The sequence below is a fragment of the Calonectris borealis genome, chromosome W (genome assembly GCF_964195595.1).
Source record: "Calonectris borealis chromosome W, bCalBor7.hap1.2, whole genome shotgun sequence".
Lineage (NCBI taxonomy): Eukaryota > Metazoa > Chordata > Aves > Procellariiformes > Procellariidae > Calonectris > Calonectris borealis.
In genome coordinates, this window is record NC_134351.1 from 38,116,292 (window position 1) to 38,138,495 (window position 22,204).

Sequence of the window (22,204 nt, forward strand, 5' to 3'; positions counted from 1 at the left end):
TCAAGGTAGCTATAATATGCCAGTTGATTACCATCTGGCCATAAAGTTAACATCTTTTAATCTTTAACTACTTTTTGGATTTCTAATGTTTTAAGTAAAGTCTTTTTTTTAGCACCCATTCTCCTCCCATTTTGGGTCAAGACAACCCAAACTTACAAGATTTTTATTGGACTGCTCCTCCCTGTCTCTGTAACTGCTGTTTGATGGCAGCATGCTCCCAATTTCCCTGGGTTATATTTGTGTGCATGTGTTTCCTTATTTTTTCTATCCCCCATCTTTTCTCTCCAAACCTTACAGTAAGTAATAAAACACCGTGCATGTAGCAATGCCAATGCTTTGTATATTCTCACATGTAACAAAATAGGCACATACAAACATCAAACCTCTTTTAAAGATACATCAAAATATTTTGCCATTATTGTTATTTAACTGGTTGATACTTCTCAGTAGACCATGATGTAATTGAACACAAACTGCTAAAATTCCGAGTATTTAAATCCTCTCCTGTAACAATTGCAAAAATCCCAGCAACATAATATGCAAAATTCTTACCAGAGTAAGTAACCGCTGTTGTACTGTACGTTGCACTTTGAGTATAGGATGGAACAACAGTAGCTGCAGCTGCTACTGGCTGCACAGTAGAGGATACCGGATATATAGAAAACGTAGTTGTTGCTGGACTTGGGGTTGCAGGTTTTATAGCTGTCACTTGTCGTGTTTGCTGGGCTTGGGTATACTGAGTTGCCCCTTGGCTATATCCTGCTTTTGGAGCTAATTAGGATAGAAAATAGAAGTGTACAAACATTGATATGTTTTAGTTGAATGAAATGCAAACTATATTAAGTGATACTTAATGATATGCTGGGGAATAAACACATAAGTGTTTTCTGTTTTAATTTGGTTGTTTTTTGTGCTTTTGTTTGGTTTTTTTTACAGGTTTTTTAATGGTTATGCATTGCCTACCATATATCACACAGCTGTTTAATTGTGTCACAGCTCACACTAGTAAGCCTCAGATTTATTTATGCATTTTTAACTGTGCTGCCACGTTTTTAAACAACCTTCTCGTTCAATGGTTTTACTAGAGTCCACTAAACCAAAGTACATCTAAACTTTCCTATTATTCCTAATTAAAGTAAAAAAAGTAAATAGGATTTATGCTTTGTAGCATTCATGATACCAATAATTAAAGAACTACATACATTAAGTAACTAAAGAATTAAAAGAAAAAAAGTCTTTCTAACCAAGTTAGCATCTGAAACCACCATTGACTTTGAACCTACTTCAGCAAAAGTTTGCCTAGAACTACGTTTTGAGTGTATTTAATAACAATCCAAACCTCAAAGGTAGTTACTTATGGCAATGTCACAATAATGTTCAAGTTCTAGGTGCAGCAAATTTTTCTACACATTGACAGGGATTACATGTCAAAACTAAAAAAAAAAAACCTAAAAAAAAAAAAAGAAAGAATCTGGATAACGTGAAATATTCAAAGACATATTTTTAAGGTATTAAAGTAGTACACAGACTGTGTATAATGACAGAAGTTTGAATCATGCCACCCACCTGTCTGGTAGTATGATTCAGCTACTGAAGGTTGAGGCTGGGCAGCAGCAGCCACAGCCGCAGCAGTTGCTGTTGGTTGTTGATAGTATTGTTTGCTGTCATAAGCTACAGCTGGGGCAGTAGATCGAACATAAGAATAGGAATCCTAAAAATTCAAAAAAGAAAAACCAGCAAATTTCTCCTTAAGTATATATCTGGAGTAACAAAAATCATTAGCAGAGTCAAAGAATTTTCTTCTATTCTACTAAAGTAGATTTAAAAAAATATTTACAGATACAGTATATACTAATATATGCATTAAAGAAATTAAATTTATGTTTACAGATACTTCAGGCCTGAAGAAAACCCTGATGGTCTTTTTCAGACTTTATATAGGAATTAACCTCACGCTATTAAATCACTTTCCCTTCCAAATTATTTTTGTTACCAAAAATCAACTATTCTCACTAGTTTTTCATAATGACTGTACCAGATTACATTCCTGTAAAATATGAAGGAAAAAACCACCACAGGTCTCCACAAACCACAATAAATTCACAAGTTTACAAACATGACCCTTTATTGGCTTTAAAAATCCTGTCATCAACAAGACTTTTCTTGGTTATATTTTTTAGAGTATGAAAGTGATACTTTTAAAGCCTTCTTTACTTTTTGGTGTATCAACTATTCCATTGGGGAACCATATCTAGTTTACAAGGGCAAGGCAAGTAGCCCATTCAACACCTCCAGAACTCAGGAGATGGTTTGTAAGCTTAGAAGGGGAGGGCTTGGAAGACACTATATGCATGTACATATATTCTCCCATCCTCATCATATTTATGGTAAAGCTTAAAGAGTTGATCAACTGAGGGGTAGCAAGGCATGAACTACATTAGTTGAAATGTACTAATGTATAAAATTTCTTTTTATTTCAAAGAAATATAACAATAAAATCTCTTTTTCCATCCAACCTTTGTAAAGTAGAATTATTTTTCTTTAGTTTAGGGGACTCTCTTCTGTATGAATGCATCTAATAACTGACTAGTTTAATGACCTAATAATTATGAGTAAACATGCTACTGGAAAGACTCCTACGTTTCGATTCATTACCGTATGTAACAAGCTGTACGAAGGAATTTATAACATACAGCAACAGTATAGTCCTTTTAAACAAAAAAAAACACTAATTAGAATCTAGATAATGCCTTGATAAGTTTAGGACTAAAAAGTTAAAGAATTGTTACAAAGGACATACTATTTCAATGTCCTCTGTCTCATAGTAAATGCACATTTTAACTATGAGCCACACCATAACAGTTTGATAACTCTTGTGCATAAACACACCAGCCTAGAAATATCCACTGAAGACTGACTAACAAATGTTTATGTAGCAAAAAAGCTGATAAAAATACAAATAAAGCTTACATTTCCAATGGGAAACTACCTGGCCATGTAAAACCCCTCATCTTTCCGCATCTAAGCTGTCTGATTGAAACCAATGGGCTAGGGTTACTGATGTGCATATACGCTTGCATTGGTGAATCTAGACAGACAGGAAAAACTGCAACTTTTCCTCTTCAGTTTTTAAGAAAGAGTGAGTAAACACTTATGTTAGATAAATCCCAAGATAACCTCTACAGATGGAAATCTTCCAACTGCAAAAACTGATGCAGCACTCTGATTTGTACTGCTAAGTTTCTTTATTCCTGAACTGAAGAGGAATACAAGTCACTGACAGGATGTTGTTTCATATAACATTTAAGCCAGCATAAGAATGGGAAGTTGTCTGAGGTACCATCACATCTCTCCTCACAGCCCTACATGATCCCACCTTCATCTCTTGCATTGGCATCACAACTGTGCAGAACCAAGGAAATACTGCAGAAGCCTGTCAATCCTGTGGAAAGCTGCTACTCCTTTTTTGGTTGGTTAGTTTTCTGTGGGATCCTTATCCTGAACTGACCCACCCAAATGCTGACAACTGCTAGATTCAATGCAAGGAAGTGTCAGCAAAGGTCAGGGCAAGATGAAAACAGACAACAGTTCCCTTTTGTAGAAGCCTGTAGCCACGCAAGGTTAGGCAGTGGTCTCACAAAGGGTACTCAAAACCTACCCAAAGGGTAGTTCCTCTCCTAGGGTACTCTTCTATCCTCTTACGTTTGGTACTAGAGCTCCTGTGGCACCCAGGAATCTGACAAGGGAACTATTTTTATCTCCCACTGAAAATTCTTATTGGAACAGTTTTTTCATCTAAATCAGTTCCATGTCCCAGTTTACCGCATGCCACTTGAGCATTTAGGCTAGCGGAGACAAGTATTTCAGCAGTAGTTCACAAAATCATTTGGAGATAAATGTCAATTTATTGCCTATTGTGTGAATGTCTAAATCTTAGCTCCTGCAGTACTACTGCTGATAATCCTCTATACACGCCATATGAGACTGCAGTCACTTCACATTCTATCAGTTTTAGCTACTAAGTAATTTGAGTTGCATTCAAACTGTGATTCATGGAAGAAAAAAAATATAAATATCATCACATTCTCTTATCCAAACAGGCCTCCTCCTTTTAACATATCATTTAAAAATCACACAAGTAATTTTTTTTTTCACACACCTGGTAATTCTGCGTAGTGACAGGAGGTGGTGGTGGTGGAGCTTCTTGTTGCCTCTGTGTATAACCATAATCTGTAGCTGTGTGCGCTGTAGGATAGCCTCCATAAGCAGCAGCTGTTGCAGCAGCTGCAACAGCTACTGGAGCAGGCCTGGCTACTGCAACTGTAGCTGCTGCTGGAGCATAGGCCGCAGTAACAGTGTGCGCGGCGACTGGTGCCTGGTGGACAGTGTAGCTAGCAACTGTAGTTGGATGGGAATAGGCTACACCCGAAGCTGGCTGCTGGCTATATTGGAAAAAGACAGTAAGTAAATAATTAGATTAATTCAACATACTAAGCTAATGCCTAAACATTTCAAAATCCCAGATTTGATTAATACTTGTCTGTTCTACAAACAGACCTGGAGCAGCTATCTATCTATGCATACACTTTAATGGCTTTTAATATCTCTCTTCCACCCCCATTAAAAAGGCTGTATCATTTTGAAGTTTCTGTGGATGCAGATATATCATGCAGGTGATGACTTTCTTCTTCGCAAGGGGGGGGGGAGGGGGTTGTTGTGTTCCACTGCTTGAAAAGAACTCAAGTCTTTCATTCAAAATAATACAGAAGTCTTACACTGTTATCTTTTCATGACCAATAAGTTTAAGTGTTTTAGTAGTTCTTCAATAAAACTGACATACCTGTCAAATTAAGAAAAATACTACTTTTCTGTGAGAGCTCATTACTGACCTACACTTGCATGATGTTTTTCAGTAAACCACATTAAAGTAATGAGATTTTGAAGACTTCCGTGAAAATTAGCTCAGAACTCTTAAATTTAAGGCAGAGACACTTTAAATACACACCTCTGATAAGGGACTTTTCCCACAAAAGTTTAGAATTATAAAAGCTGGCCCCACTCACTCATACAGAAGTCCACTGCCTCACAACATGAAGCATCAAAAGAACAGTCAGATCGAGCAAGACGACTGCTACCAGAGCTCTGGCAATCTTCCAGGCACATGCTGAGACTAATCTGCTTCTCTTAAATTTGCAGGTAGGATATTAATATGTGGCTATTTACTAAGAATGAGTAAATATTAACAGCAGAAATAAAAAGTGATGGCTTCAAAGGCTTAATTATTTGAACTGAAACTAATATTATTGTCCTATATTGATCTATAACTGTGCATTATGATTAAAAGCCTAGAACAGTTATTTTTATTTTTAAACAAATAAAGTGAACTGGGCAAAATATCACTATCTGGAACAATGATATGAAATGGGGATTGAGTGATTATTCTGAAGTTTTTAGTACACTTCCTGCACTGCTTTTCAATAATATTTAAGAATCTCTATAGGGTTTCACATCTCTGATTTTGTCATTTTAATTACAGCAGAACCCATTAACTTCAATATATATATTAAAAAAAAAAGCCATTCTTACAGCAGAAACACACAGAGAAAATGTTGTTGTTATTATTGGACTTACATGCCTGGACTCCACCTTCTTCCCATCTTAGGCCCTTGATTGCTTAAAAGACCACTTGCATTCCATCCAAATTTAATTCAGTTGTGAGTTGTACTCACAATTATGTTTCATTTTATTTTCAGCTTCTTAGCATAACAGTGGAAGGAAAAGACCTGAACCACTCTGGTGTAGCTCCTACCACTGCTTGAAACAATTCCTCCTACTTGATGTATATAGGCAGTTTCTCTGTTTTGTCAGTTTAAGGTGAGAAATCAGACTCCACCAGAAAATTCAGGAAGACTATTTTATGATGGTAAAAGTATATAACAATCTATAAAATTAAGCTGCATTATCTACATATCTAACAGTACAGAAATGTAAAATATTCAAAAGTTCTGAGGTAATTCACATTACCATATGTATCTACTAAAAATACATTAAATTGAGGAAACAGGCAGCAGACTATAACTCGGACTGTACTTGAACACATCAACAGTCTAATACTGCCAACAAGGAAAAGTCTTGCTCCATCCTATCCCCACTCTTATTCTTCCCTCCTCCCATATACCAAACCTGGCTATGCCATCCTATTCCATCCCTAGCGCTAGTTCTGCTACTTGTCAAGCTATTGAGTGCACTGATTTAACTCATTAATCTAGCAGAAAACTATGAGAATTTTTTTTTTTGCTGGGCTCATTTTCTAACATGGTAGAAACGTTAGAAACATTGGAGCTCACAAAACAGTCTGCTGAGTGCCAGAACCCACGTAAGTTATACGTATGGAAGCAGAGGAAAAAAATGGGAGGGGGAGAAAGAACAGGGACCTGTCCAGGAAGCATTAATTTGGCTCTTCAAGTTTCATGAAACCATGCTTAAGTTACTATTACAAAATACAATACAGTGTTCACAACACACTATGAAGTAACAGTATCAGTCAGTTTATCAAAGAAAATGCTTTTGTTCTCAGAATATATATGATTAAAGCTGCCTGACAGTTTTCAGTATTTAATATTGTGAAGAGATTGTGATCATTATGAGCAGGACTATTAACAAGATTCTGCTACAGACAGTTTCATTTCTTCTGTGCTATTTTTGTATCAAACTTCCTTATCATGGTATAGAATTAACAGCCCCAATCATTTGATTTCTAAGGCTAATATAGTTCTATGACCATGTTTACTTTAGCAAACCTGTTCCCCTTGCTTCTGCAACATCATGCAGAGCTAGTGATCAAGTTTGCAAGACTACATGAAAAATATTCTAGAATTGACTGCTTCTTCCTTTTTAAAAGTCATGTTACACTATGTTACAGAAATTCACGGCGACATCTTTTCTAAGTTTATGATGTTTCTTTTTCTCCCCATGGTCTTACTGAGAACCTTTTAACATTAAGATGACCAGACACTTTCATGTAATTAATTTATATCAAAAGATTTCTGTGCCAACTTCATTTAACTTATAAGAGTTTTTAATCCTTGTTTGGTGATTAGTGCCTCATCACATTTGCCGAGATGAACTTACCTCCTCCCAGACTATTTTGCCAGACTCCCTATTCCACTGATCTTTCTTGCAGTTGTTCTTTGCACCTATCCTAGTATTATCTACTCTTCTTTCTTGACTACAGATGGCAAGAACTGTGTGCATCATTTCAGATGAAGTTTCAGCTGTGCTACCCACTCTGCTCCAGACTGTTTTCTTTCCAAACAGTCTAGCTTCCTCAAAGCAGCTTCTTGTGAAGTTACCTGTGTATTGACAATATTTCCCTTGCATCAAATATCATGACACACCATACTAATAAATACTAAGAAAGACTCAAGACCAATCCCTAGGGTACTCCACTGCAATTATTCCTATGATCACTCTTCTAATTCTACTAACCACCTCTACCAGCTCCTTCTCTACAATTCTTTTACTAATCTCTACCTTAAGTAATAATTGTCCATACTGCACCACATCAAGTATTTCAACTCAGTCCCAATAAATAAGACTCCAAAAGACTTAGGCACCTGATCGAGTTATTAGTGCAACAATGAAATACAGTATGTCAGCTGAGCTATGGTAACAAGCTACATGTGTGTTCTTCACCACAACAAAGAAAGTAATTCAGTTTAGCTTAATCCCCCAACACAGTGGGGAAAAAGTTGAACCAAATTACAAGCAGACAGAGAAGCTAACTGATTGACCTGGTAACTTGGTGAGTTTTCTTTGTAGGTCAATTCTTCTCTTCCCCAAAATAAATTCTAATATCCTTATTAGCATCTTCGAGTTCAAGGAATTCTAGCGCTCTTCACATGAAAAGATACGCAGTCCAACTGGCTTTACTAAATAGGCGGAGCTTAAAAAAAAAATATCACAGAATAATTTAGGCTGAAACAAAGATTTGGAAGTCATCTGTTCTAACCCTGTGCTCAAAGCACAGCTAATTTCGAAGTTACATTAGGTTTCCCAGGGCTTTGTGTCCAGTCAGGTTCCAATCATCTCCAAGAATGGAGATTGCAAGACTGCTCTAGACAACCTGTTCCAGTGTCTGAGCACCCTCACTGTCAAGAATTTTTTCCTTAGTTTATAAAAGATTCAGTTTCAAAAGCAAATGAGTTCTAGACCAACATTTACTTAAAGCAAACCCAGTTTATGAACATTCAGTTCAAAGTATCTTCATATTACAATTCTTACAGTGTTTTAACTTACTATCAAAATAAACAACATTCTTTGATTTAAGAAGTTACAGGCAAAGGACTTGGCAACTTCAAATCTTACTCTGCTGTATTGCTCTAATAACACCTCTTCTGCCAGAGATTTTCATTCAAAAAGAATATATTTTATTCATACCACACCTATTTCTTTAGCTGATCATAATAGTAACAGTGCTTCCCCACCAAGCTCACTTTAATTTCTGTTTTCTAGGAACAACACACATTCTTCAATACTCATCTTCCAGCTCGGATTTCTATTTCACTGTGTTTTCACTATCCCAGCCACAGCCAGTTTACAGTCTACATGTTGCACTCAATTGTTCTGCTCCAGGTTCTGTAGATATATGTTTCAGTCAACTACAGAAGGTCATTTTCCAGCACCTTACCTAATGCTTTTTGTCTCTCCCTATCTGCCCTAAACTGCTACATGCATATCCCTATTTCCCCATGCTCTTTGCTTCCTCCTCCCAAATAAGCTTGCTTCTATTCAGAAGTTTTACACTCCAGTGTATACCTAGCTTGCTCTCATTTTCCACATCTTACCTAAGGAACCTCAAGATCAAGAGAATTAATTCTTTACACACAATTATTGTACTACAGTGCATGAGAAAAATACTTTTTGTAAAATACTTTTGATTCAAATCTTTGAACAACTATACTAATTTCTACTGACATTAATGATGGAAAATACTAATCTTTCTGATGCATTAGTATCAGAAAAAGTGCCACATATTATGAAATACCACTATGATATTAAGCGTCCTAGATAAGACTGACTGCAGTGAGCTGTGACCGTGTATCTTTCTCCACACTAATCTCCAATTCCATGTCAATCTGATTTTCTGGGGAGTAAAGGGCCACACTAGCTCACAGTCTTGCAGAATTCATCCCAGAGCAAAGGCCACAGCAAAAATTAGCCTTGTCCATGTTGCTGTCTGGTGTACGAAACTCCTTTCACCAAGTGAAATGAAGTTTTCCCAAGACAGGTGCATGTTTTGCTTTGATACTTTGCAAGCTGGACATAAGACTAACACTGCAGCTACTTTCATGGCATCAACATTTAATATTGCTGTGTACATTCAGAACTGTGTTTCTGAAACAGTATAACGTAAAAATCTTTTTCCCCATTTGCAAATTCTAAGTCCCCATTCCAAAACACTAAGGCATCAAAGAGTTAAGATCTCCCTGCCCAATTCTACACCACAAATTAAGCTATAATATAGCTTATAAAATCAATTAAACTATAGTATAGCTTTAAAAAAAAAGTATAATTCTAGGTAGATATTTAACCTGGAAAAGTCCAGCCTAAACACTTACATTTGGCTAAGTTGTATTAAAAAACCAGCAACAAGAAGTCCACACCCTGAGAACAAGCTCTCAAAAAGGTGTTAGCCATCACTACTCCATATTAGTTATTAAAATAACTAGATTAATTATTTCATATTTGTTAGTAATTTTTATTCCCCTTTTCAAAAAAACCAAATATTCAAGAAGCAATTAAAAATCTTTTCTGAACTGCACAAAGATATTCAACAAGGAAACTGTAGCAGTGTTTTTTATATAGAAAAAGAAATATGGACTTCCAAAGTGAAAAAAGATGGCAGCACACATAAAATGATTTTAAGTGAGAAGCTGGCTAGGAGGCAGAAAGTGCTGATCAATAGCAATTAATGAAGTATTGGTGTCCACTTAGCAAAACATTGTTCTCCGGTTCCAAAAACACACAGGTTTGTCTAATTTAAATAGCTATTTAATATAGGTTTGCAAATGAGCAACATTCTTCCACAAAAAAAAAAAAAAAAAACACACACAAAAAAACCCCACAAAAACCCCCACCAACAACCAACCTTAGATGAGAACTTGTATTATAATTAGTTCTAAAATAGCAGAATCCTCACTTGTTAGTTACTTTTATATAGCAACACTGATAGAAGGTCTGGATTTCCTGTGATTTATCAGCCCAAGAATGACAGAGAATTAGGAGCATTTAAATTTAAGAAACAAATACTAAATTATCTTCTGGAGAACACTTTGCTCTTGTCCTTTTTTCATTTCCAGCTATTGGCCTTTTCTAATAAAAAAAGTGTTGAGGTTTTTTTTGTAAAAAAATAAATTGAAGGTAGAAAGCTTTATTTATTTATTACACATTAACAATATCAAGAAAATGCAACACTTTGTTATAATGCTATCTATTTTGCCAGGTAATAACTTCAGGTGACTTAAGATCGTAAGTTATTTTATTTTCCACATTAGGATATTTGTGGAGTAAGTCATGCGTTAAGAAACTTAATAAGATATCTGTAGCAATTATTGTCAGAGGAATACACTTTCAGAAAAACGCAGCCTATTTCCATATAAGATATATAGCACGTAAAAGGTATATACAGAGGAAAGCACATAAAAGATTCCCTATAAGCCTTGCTTTTCATCACACTGACTGATTTAATTTAAAAACAAAAATGAATTGTAATTCATGTGCACATAAGCCGAAGGAATACAAAAATGCTGATCTCCAGTGCATCTCCATACTAACAACCAACACACACATTAACACTGCTGCTATTCCAGCTCCGTTTAGGGCGATGAACACTGAAAACTCTTCCTAGAGGCAAAGGACATTTAATTTTCTTTAGTTTTCTGAAGAGTGCTATTTTGATATAGAGTTACGATCAGGACTAAAACCAATTTTGTCTCTACCCAAACTACCAGCTTCCTCAGAAATGACAACTTCTAAAACATATTTCTTGCAGGTTTTTTTTGCATGCAAATGCAGAAGTGATTTTCAGGCTAGCTTAGCACAACACTTAAGCTACTCTTAAAAATAACTTTTAAAATACAAATATCTTGAACTAAAAAAAAAAACACCCCAAAAACCAACCAACAAACAAAAAAACCCCACACTAATTAAGCCTTATTTCTCGAATTCTAACTTTTAGGAATATTTGAACGTTTTAGCATTAAGGAAACCATATTTGTTGAGACCTAACTGCCAGATTTCTCAAAGTTTCATATACTACTCTTAGTATCAGAATAGCAAAAAATACAATTTTGCAGTTTTTCTTTCAGGGATATGAAGACTGAAACAAGTATGACCTAACTCTCCAAAAACTGAAAGCAGCACTACAATCTGCTGCTTCTTCAGTTTCTAACCTAGGAAGAGGCACTACTGAGTAACTGGTCAGATAAAGTTTCAGGTGTGTTAAGGGAACCTGGGCAGAGTAAAGTAAAAAACAAAATAATAATATTTTTTAAAAAAAATAATAAAATGAGCTTTTTTCTCCTAAACACACTTGACAATAAACAGCATAAAATGGTGAAATGAAATATCACACTACAGTAAGTTGTATTTTAGAAGAGACTTCTGTTTTTCTAGAGTCTGTCACTCAGCATAGGCATAAAAATTTAAAGACTGAATTAATAATTTTCATTAAAGTTCTAAAAAGATAATTTCCTATTATTACCACTTTATGAACAGAACATTGTTTGTAATGCAATTCACTAGGCCTGAAGGCATGCACATGTGCAATGCTCTCTTGAATTCTGTTAAATTTTAGCAGTTCCTAGTAACATATTCTATGGTTTAACTATACACGGCTTAAAAAAGACAGTTCTCTGTAGTAATTTTGAGTTTCCCTTCCTCTTCCTTGTTTCTAAAAACATCCTTGCGTCATTCCATTACAAACGAAAAATACCAGTTGCTAATGGATAGCTAAACCATATACTATCAATAACTCATCTCAAAGATGAATATCCTAATGTTTTCAATACACCCTTACTGCTTTGTTCATCTTCACATTTAGTCACAATACCTGATTGAAATCCAATCAAATTCTGCAATGTTTTCCTCTCTGTACATCACAACATAACTGCAAGTGTCTGTAACAGCGATGCAAATATATGCTCTGTACCTACCTCTCTTTACTCAGTTGCACACAATGGACAGCTCAATGCCTATACTGCTTCCTTCATTATCAAAACATTGATTTTGTTCAAGTCTAGTTAACAGCCACGTTCACAATGATAACGCAAGACAAAAAGAACTGAGCTTGAGATGTTACGTCTGCCTGAAAAAGTACCAACTACTAGCATTTTCCATGTCAAAATCACAGAATCACAGAATGGCTGAGGTTGGAAGGGACCTCTGGAGGTCATCTGGGGGTCCAATCCCGCTCAAGCAGGGCCACCTAGAGCAGGCTGCCCAGGACCATGTCCAGACAGCTTTTGAATATCTCAAGGAGGGAGACTCCACAAGTTCCCTGGACAACCTGTGCCAGTGCTCAGTCACCCTCACAGTAAAAAAAAAAAAAAAAGTTTCCTGATGTTCAGAGGGAACCTCCTGTGTTTCGGTTTGTGCCCATTGCCTCTGGTCCTGTCACTGGGCACCACTGAAAAGAGCCTGGCTCTGTCCTCTCTGCACCCTTCCTTCAGGGATTTATATACATTAATAAGATCCCCCCTGAGCCTTCTCATCTCTAGGCTAAACAGTCCCAGCTCTCTCAGCCTTTCCTCATAGGAGAAGGCTCCAGTCCTTCCATCATCTTTGCGGCCTTTCATTGGACTCTCTCCAGTATGTCCATGTCTCTCTTGCACTGGGGAGCCCAGAACTGGACACAGGACTCCAGGTGTGGCCTCACCAGTGCTGGGTTAGAGAGGAAGGATCAGCTCCCTCGGCCTGCTGGCAATACTTTGTCTAACGCAGCCCAGGATGCCATTTGCCTTCTTTGCTGCAAGGGCACGTTGTAGGCTCAAGTTCAACTTGGTGTTCGCCAGGACCCCCCAGGTCCTTTTCTGCCAAGCTGCTTTCCAGCTGGGTGGCCCCCAGCATATATTGGTGCGTGGGGTTGTTCCTCCCCAGGTGCTGGACTTTGCACTTCCCCCTGTTGAACTTCACGAGGTTCCTGTCAGCCCATTTCTCCAGCCCAATGAGATCTCTCTGGATGGCAGCGCAACCCTCTGGCACATCAGCCACTGCTCCCAGTTTTGTGTCATCAGCAAACTTGCTGAGGGTACACTCTGCCCCATCATCCAGATCATTAATGAAGATGTTAAACAGAAAAAAAAATGCTAAAATTGGCAAGTTCTCTATAAAAGGAAAGAAACTTCACTAGTATGGAAAATTGTATTCAATTCTTAAAACATTCTATATTTCCTTCCTTAAGCTACTATTTTGCTTTTCTAAGTACCAACAACGCAACTACACTTTAACCTACCATTGTTGCATTTAAGTAGCAGACAAAATTTTACACGTAATTTAACACCCCAGAGTTAAGCCTACACCCATCAATCCTTTTTGAGGTTATAACTACAAAGGACGTAACTATACCATTAACAGAAAAGCTTCCCCAAGTGCTCGGTTCCTAAAGACATGAGCCTGTTGCAAATTCAAACTAGTTGGCAGACTTCCGTCCTAAAAATGACAAAGGCTCCTCTGATTAGTGAGGCACCTTTCCTCCCCAATTACCACCACCTCCTCTGTCTCCCCATCATTAGTCAACTGCAATACTGGCATACAGCCCATGTTAACAAACCCAGAGCCCCTTATTGCCTTTCTAATGTTGACATATCTCCTTTGAGAGTGGGACCTCACTGATTTGAAAATAAGTCTATCAAAATCTTTTTATAAACAGCAGTAACTTACTGGAGGCTTCCTGTGTACATTAAATAAGCTAGAACAGCATATTTCTAAGGAACCTGAAGGTGCACAAGTCCATGGGACCCGATGAGATCCATCCGCGGGTCCTGAGGGAACTGGCGGACGCAGTTGCTAAGCCACTATCCATCGTATTTGAGAAGTCGTGGCAGTCCAGTGAAGTTCCTGCTGACTGGAAAAGGGGAAACATAACCCCCATTTTTAAAAAGGGAAAAAAGGAAGACCCGGGGAACTACAGGCCAGTCAGTCTCACCTCTGTGCCTGGGAAGATCATGGAACAGATCCTCCTGGAAGCTATGCTAAGGCACATGGAGGACAGGGAGGTGATTCGAGACAGCCAGCATGGCTTCACCAAGGGCAAGTCTTGCCTGGCCAACCTAGTGGCCTTCTATGATGGAGTGACTACATCAGTGGACATGGGAAGGGCTACCGATGTCATGGGAAGGGCTACCGATGTCATCTATCTGGGCCTCTGTAAGGCCTTTGACACGGTCCCCCACAACATCCTTCTCTCCAAACTGGAGAGGTATGGATTTGACGGGTGGACTGTCCGGTGGGTGAGGAATTGGCTGGATGGTCGCATCCAGAGGGTAGTGGTCAACGGCTCCATGTCCAGATGGAGATCGGTGACGAGTGGTGTCCCGCAGGGGTCCATACTGGGACCAGTACTGTTTAATATCTTCATCAAGGACACAGACAGCGGGATCGAATGCACCCTCAGCAAGTTTGCAGATGACACCAAGCTGAGTGGTGCGGTCGACACGCCTGAGGGACGGGATGCCATCCAGAGGGACCTGGACAAGCTCAAGAAGTGGGCCCGTGTGAACCTCATGAGGTTCAACAAGGCCAAGTGCAGGGTCCTGCACCCAGGTCGGGGCAACCCCCGGTATCAATACAGGCTGGGGGATGAAGGGATTGAGAGCAGCCCTGCCGAGAAGGACTTGGGGGTACTGGTGGACGAAAAGCTGGACATGAGCCGACAATGGGCGCTCGCAGCCCAGAAGGCCAACCGTATCCTGGGCCGCATCAAGAGAAGCGTGGCCAGCAGGTCGAGGGAGGTGATTCTGCCCCTCTACCCTGCTCTGCTGAGACCCCACCTGGAGTACTGCGTCCAGCTCTGGAGCCCTCAGCACAGGACAGACATGGACCTGTTGGAGCGGGTCCAGAGGAGGGCCACAAAAATGATCAGGGGGATGGAACGCCTCTCCTATGAAGAAAGGCTGAGAGAGTTGGGGTTATTCAGCCTGGAGAAGAGAAGGCTTCGGGGAGACCTTATTGCAGCCTTTCAGTACTTAAAGGGGGCTTATAAGAAAGATGGGGACAGACTTTTTAGCAGGGCCTGTTGCGACAGGACAAGGGGGATTGGTTTTAAACTAAAAGAGGGTAGATTTAGACTAGGTATAAGGAAGAAATTTTTTACAATGAGGGTGGTGAAACACTGGAACAGGTTGCCCAGAGAGGTGGTAGATGCCCCATCCCTGGAAACATTCAAGGTCAGGTTGGACGGGGCTCTGAGCAACCTGATCCAGTTGAAGGTGTCCCTGCTCCTTGCTGGGGGGTTTAGACTAGGTGACCTTTAAAGGTCCTTTCCAACCCAAAGTATTCTATGATTCTATGATTTAATATAGCACTTAAGACTAACTTAGATTGAACAAAGGAGAATCAGCACCATGCAGCTCAATCATATTCAGTGAAGTCCCTTTTGCTAAAAATGCATATCCTTTAAGATACAATGCAACTCAAGATAGCATGGGCATAAAATTCACAGAAAGCAAGCATTTGGAGTTTTTACACTATGATATATGTACATCCATCCTATGATAAAACTATTATTACTTTCATTCCCCATGCATTTTAGAATGGGGTGCGTATAACACAATACTGTAAGATGAATAAATGTTTTTCTTAACATAAGTTTAAGTCTAGTGGTACGTTTTCACTTCAGAATAAGCCTTAAGTCCTACTCAGTATTGTTCCTATCTTCCTGTTGTCCACCAGTACAAGTCTGAATTTTGTTTAGCGATACTTTAAGCTTGAGCTAGTAGGCCTGTGTGGATTACAGCCCTAACATCTCTGAAAGACTGAATACTTTTGAAACCAGTATCTAGTTGAAGAAGAGGTAACTGGGGCAGACACTGAAGACCAAAGTAAAGTTAATTAAAAGTACTAGCAAATGTGAAAGAACACTCCACCCCCAAACAATTCTCAGTAGCCAACTTATCCATCCACAGCATTTCACCTTCCTTTGCTGTTCTGCACCAGTCTCTAATATGCTGTAACATCGCGCACTGCACTTGAATGCCAAACTAGCTATAATTGCAAGAGTTCACTTCCATATAGCTGCCTAGAAGGCTGCATCTTAACCTAAACTCACAGGCACTGTGATTGGCTCTGGACCCTAACTGCTACAATTGCGTTTATCTGTGAAGGCTCACCACACTTAGTAATATTCACACTACTTGATAGCAATTCAAATCGCTCCTAACTATCCAAGAATCTCCCATCTGTGACCTGTCTCATTAGAGCAGGGACACAGTATGAACATCACTAAGATGAAACTCAGATACTCAAAGATTCTTTATCTTCTTAACAGAAACCAAAATCTTAACACAAGGTTAATTAAATGAGACCACCACATTTGCACACTTCTCTGTCCAAACATTTCTCAACGTCCCTATCTCTCCATCAGCATCCCCACATTTCAGTCAGCCAACTTTAAAATAAAAGCATAACTATGCCTCTTCTGCAGCACTGAATCAAGAATGCTAATATTTTTACACATGAAAGACAAGCCAATATTAGGTTGTTCATTTCAAAAGGAATAGACACAGTGGTTCAGGTGGCCTACAGAGCGCACACACGCACACAAAGTAAAGAGGACTAGTATCACCAAATTGTACATTTATTTCAGGCTCCTAAATAGATGGATTAATACAGTTACTTATTTAAGTAACAGATGAGTTTTGCATTGCACGCAGGTTTATAACCTTAGGCCCCAATACCACCACTAGCAGAAAGTACAAATGTATTGCAACATTCAGAGAAATTTCCTGTATCCGTATTTGCATAATCTAATGCTTCTCTCATTAAGTCATGATGTTATTACTGGGTAGTGCACACAAAGAATTTTGAATGAGCAGGGCAGCAGGAAATTTTATGCAGTGACAACACTGAAAGGAACAAGAATGCTTCTAATCCATTATTTACAGGTTTAAAGGGCACTTAGCTCTTTTGCTGCCTTTGATTAAATATGAAACGAGTTAAGATTTCAAATGTGCTTTATGAAAACTAGTATTTATGAACTAATAAAAACAGACATCTATTCCCTTTCGTCTAGTCAATTCAGGGAACTATACTGCTTACAATGTTACAACAGTAAATACGTTATCAACTCCTGCACACAGTACTCATGAATTTCCCAAATCCAAGATCTAACATCTGAGCAGGTACCAATCTGGCCTTTATAACTGCTTCAGATATCAGTATTTAATGTTAAGACTATATGCCTTGGACAAATTTTAATTTATCCTTCATGTGAAGGATGAGGGAGTATTTAAACAATCCACCACGGCCACACATAAACTAGAATCACAGGAAGACACAGTGATTTCTATGCCAATAATAGCTTCATCATCTTTTCAATTGTTGATTTTAAGAAGCTATTTTCTTGAACCCAATAGTTCTAATATGTTATCCCTTCACTACTATTAATGCAAATTAGAATATTGTCATTTTGAGAAACTGGAATTCCAACAGGGTTTATACTGGTCTACAACAAGTCTAGAATTAAATACAGAAAACCTTTACTACAAGCACCTTTCAAATATCATTCAGTTAGCATAGCAGATTTTTCTCCTTTGAAATTATTTATCAGAAACTATTTAGACTCTCTTCTTTCTGATGCAAAGTTGGTTTTGGTTTTTTTTCTTCCGCATGTCTCCAGCTGAAGATTTAACAGTTTCATACTTTGAGATATTCCAAGAAAGGCTTATATCCTAAAAAGAATTGCACAGACTTTTTGCACTTAGCTGAACTAAGTGCTGAAATCAACAGGATTCTATATATTATCATTAGGGAGCACTGACCGAGATTCCTTTAAAGTTGCAGCCTAAAGTTCTCCCAGCAAATCAGAATTTTTGACAGCCATTTTGTCAAGAGAGAACCCAAAAAAACATGACTAATAATGTGTTTATTATGAAAGTTTCTATTACTTGCTATAAAAACTATAGCACTAGGACTTCTAAATGGCGTATATCAAAAAACGTCTTCAGTTTCAAGTGTCTGATTTGCCCTACTAAAACAACTTGCTATTTTGAGCAACTTTTTTAAAATCCATGGATTAGTCCTGTGGCCAGAATTTTTTTTTTTTTTTGTAGATTTATGAGACTCACCTATGTATTAACTATGCAGATAAACATCCATTTGTATTCTCTATTATCCTAGTTTCTAATGACACATAAACTGTTACTTTGAATACTGGCAACAATCTTAGAGGACTTGTTGCAATATTAAATCTTTTATTATCTTCCCCTACCACCACCATCTCTTTCTCAAATATACTGGAGAGGAATATACATTTTGTAGCACTCTGTAAACAAGCTACTAAGGACCTGCCAAATCTGCTTCATGAAGGTAAGCTCCCTTTTTAGACATTTTAAGCGACTCCTGTGTTTTCTGCTCAAAATATTAAATTCATTCTTATGAAAGGACTGCTTTAACACTGATCGCTGTGTCTCTTCACTTTCAGATGTGGTAAATATACAAACCACTTATAGGATGCAAAGTCTTTTACCGAGACGCAAATGGAAAAATATCTTGTGATAGCAAAGGAAAAATCATAGAATCATTAAGGTTGGAAAAGACCTCCAAGATCATCGTGTCCAACCGTCAACCCAACACACCATGCCCACTACACCATGTCCCTAAGGGCCTCATCTACACGTCTTTTAAATACTTCCAGGGATGGTGACCACCACTTCCCTGGGCAGCCTGTTCCAAGGCCTGATCACTCTTTCAGTAAAGAAATTTCTCCTAATGTCCAGTCTAAACCTCCCTTGGCGCAACTTGAGGCCATTTCCTCTCGTCCTATCGCTAGTTACTTGGGAGAAGAGACCAACACCCACCTCGCTACAACCTCCTTCCAGGTAGTTGTAGAGCGCGATGAGGTCTCCCCTGAGCCTCCTCTTCTCCAGACTAAACAGTCCCAGTTCCCTCAGCCGCTCCTCATAAGGCTTGTGCTCCAGGCCCTTCACCAGCTTCGTTGCCCTCCTCTGGACACGCTCCAGCACCTCCATGTCCTTCTTGTAGTGAGGGGCCCAAAACGGAACACAGTATTCGAGGTGCGGCCTCACCAGTGCTGAGTACAGGGGCACGATCACCTCCCTAGTCCTGCTGGCCACACTATTTCTGATACAGGCCAGGATGCCATTGGCCTTCTTGGCCACCTGAGCACACTGCCGGCTCATGTTCAGCCGGCTGTCAATCAGCACCCCCAGATCCTTTTCCTCCGGGCAGCTTTCCAGCTACTCTTCCCCAAGCCTGTAGCGTTGCCTGGGGTTGTTGTGGCCGAAGTGCAGGACCCGGCACTTGGCCTTGTTGAACCTCATACAGTTGGCCTCGGCCCATCGATCCAGCCTGTCCAGCTCCCTCTGCAGAGCCTTCCTACCCTCGAGCAGATCAAAAAGCTTCTTTCAATCAGTTTTTCCATTTTCTCAAGAACACATTTAGGATTAAATATGAAAACAGTTTTGAACTTGAACTTTATTCCAATTACACGTTTTTATATCGCAATTCAAAAGGAAATTTCAAATGAGTTGGTTCAGGTTAAGTCTATAGACCACCTCAGCTCCACCATAAAAGGAATAATATTTTTAAAAAATTAATCTCCACTTCAAAACTGCAGATATATGGTTCTCAGTTTATTATTCACTTAAAGATTGTTTATTTACTTACAAAAAAAAAATATTCCTCTATGCTATTTAGAAACTCCTTCATACCCCATGACAACCCAGTTTCAAATTTCACTATAACTGTCAAGTAAAACATAAACATACTGTGTGCACTTAATCTTAAAAGAACTAGAAGACGAGCTAAGTTTAATCCTCTCCTTTAAACTATTAATTTTCATTTACTCCAATGTATAATGTACTTTATGTCCATTTCCAGGAAAGAATAGATAGAAAGAATAGATTGGGAATCATTCCAAGACCCCCATAAAACTGTATATTCCTGAAACTATGTCAGGTATGCAATTTTGATTAGCTAGTTAACAGTAGCACACATCTGCATTCATTTGTTAATAACCCCTCATATATTTGCTTTATTCTTCTGTTTTTCCCATTAACCAAGACTTAGGAGTCAAGGAAGGTCTTTATTACAGATTTATGAAACGAATAATGTAGATTCAAATGTGGACTTCAAGGTGCTACTCCAATACAAGCCAAAAATGTGAAGATGTTCCTGATTGTATCTAGTTTTTGCCAAATTAAGTAATTTGATTTCAGAAAAAGTGATATAATAGATGCTACCAATTACTTTTTAACACTCTGATACACAATTTGGATGCACAAAGAGTACAAAGATACAAAGATTTAAGGCAGTATGTCTATACAAGATGTACAGTTACAGGTCCCTGAGCTCCACTATAAGACCTGCTCCTGGTCTTAGATATCCAAGTAGGAAATCTTTTAAAAAGGTGCCTGGCCCCAAAAGTATCTTCTCTACTTTCTGAGAGACATTAATTATAACATTGCTTCAGTGGAATGAGACAGTCCCCTGTATTTTCTGGTGCTTCAGCTCTTCCCTTATCCATCCAGTCTCCCATAGGTTGGGTTGGTGTAATTTTAATCTATGTTAAAAAGGATTCCATCCTCCCACATTGACATAGGCAAAGACTTGGGGAGCAAGCCCCATCTTCCCTGAAGCTGAAGGAGAAAGGCCCGGGGGCGGCAGACAGTAACTCGCTGGTGTTGACTGCAAGTGGCCATTTTAATTTAAGGGCCTTGGGACCTGATGCTGCCGCTGATTCTCCTCCTTCTTCATGGTGCCCGGCTCCACCTCCCCACCCTCACACCACTGGGGATACAGGGAGGCCCTTACCAGGAGGATAAGAACACACACCCGCGGGCGGAGCAGACAAGCAGAAGGGTCCCAAGCACAACCATCCCGGAGGAGCGGGGTGCAGAAGAGGCCCCCACACGGGCCGGGGAATGGGAGCAGTCCCAAGCACTCACCCCCGAGGAGGCGGGGAGATCTCGGTCAGGGACAAGGGACCGGAGGCAAAGAGGGGAGAGAGGTGGCTCCGGGCCCGGACAGAGGGAGGGGCAGGGCGGGGTCGCGGCGGTTACCTATACTGGGCAGCAGCCCCGCTATGGGTGAAACCAAAGTAGTTGCCGGTGGCCATTTTGGCATCTTCTCCCAGCCGGCTGGGCACTGTGTCGACGATAACCAAGAGGCGGCGGCAGCGGCGGCGGCGGTCGGGGCCATGACAGGAGGCCCGGCAGGAGGAGGAGGGAGAAGGCGGCGGTGGCGTGGGGTGGGGGGAAGAGAAGGGGACAGGCAGACAAGAGACAGAAAGAGCGCGCGAGCGCCAGGTCAGACACAGCGCCTCAGGACCCCCCTCCCCGTTCCCCCGCCCCGCGCGCGGGCCGCATCCCCTCACCGCCGCCCCCTCGCGCGCACAGACACAAATAAACACCGAGCGCCGTTACTTACCATAGGTGAACGAAACTACCGGGCATATAGGAATCATGAGTCCAAACTGGCAGCGACAACGGCGGCTGAACTCCCAACTCTCACCCCCTCCTCCCCCCTCCTCACCGCCGCGCTTGCTCCCTTCCCCCCACACACCTACGGCGACAACGGTGGAGTGCGGCCGGGCCAGAACCGTGCGCACGCGCGAGATGTGTGAAGGGCCGCTGGGAGTTGTAGTTCGGCCCATGACTGCGCCCCCTCCCCCCCGCCCGCAGAAGAGCGCGCTTGGTGCCGCGGAGCCGCCGCCGCGCTTGAGGCGCAAATCCTCATGTGCGCATGCGCGGGATGTGCAAAAGCTCTTGGGGGCTGTAGTCCCCCTCCCTGAGGCCCAGGCACGAGGGAGAGCTGCTCTCAGAGGAGCGCTGCACGTACCGTCCACCTGCCCCCTTCCTCCCTCCGTTATCCTGTGTTCTGCACCCACAGTCACACCGCACTCACCCGTGGACTCATATTGCAAAGATAGGGTCGGTTTCTCATTCTTGCCTGCAAAGGCACAACA

The 22,204-nt window shown here is 40.1% G+C and overlaps 1 protein-coding gene and 1 non-coding gene across 4 annotated transcripts in view; both read right to left on the reverse strand.

Annotated features, from left to right (window-relative positions):
- Positions 1–21,893, reverse strand: part of LOC142075049 (zinc finger RNA-binding protein-like) — a 50,775-nt gene extending 28,882 nt beyond the window's left edge. For all 3 annotated transcript variants that reach the window (XM_075136043.1, XM_075136041.1, XM_075136042.1), the window contains exons 1-5: positions 21,667–21,893; positions 21,300–21,384; positions 4,160–4,442; positions 1,567–1,711; positions 553–771 (exon numbers count right to left, since the gene is read on the reverse strand). In XM_075136043.1, the coding sequence (XP_074992144.1) occupies positions 553–771; positions 1,567–1,711; positions 4,160–4,442; positions 21,300–21,384; positions 21,667–21,892 (958 nt within the window). In that variant the 5' untranslated portion in view covers position 21,893. The remainder of the gene's footprint in view (positions 1–552; positions 772–1,566; positions 1,712–4,159; positions 4,443–21,299; positions 21,385–21,666) is intronic.
- LOC142075140 (small nucleolar RNA SNORA66) lies at positions 6,716–6,852 on the reverse strand. Its single transcript, XR_012670798.1, has one exon. It is a non-coding gene; the product is annotated as a small nucleolar RNA SNORA66 (small nucleolar RNA).
- Positions 21,894–22,204: the final 311 nt, after the last annotated feature.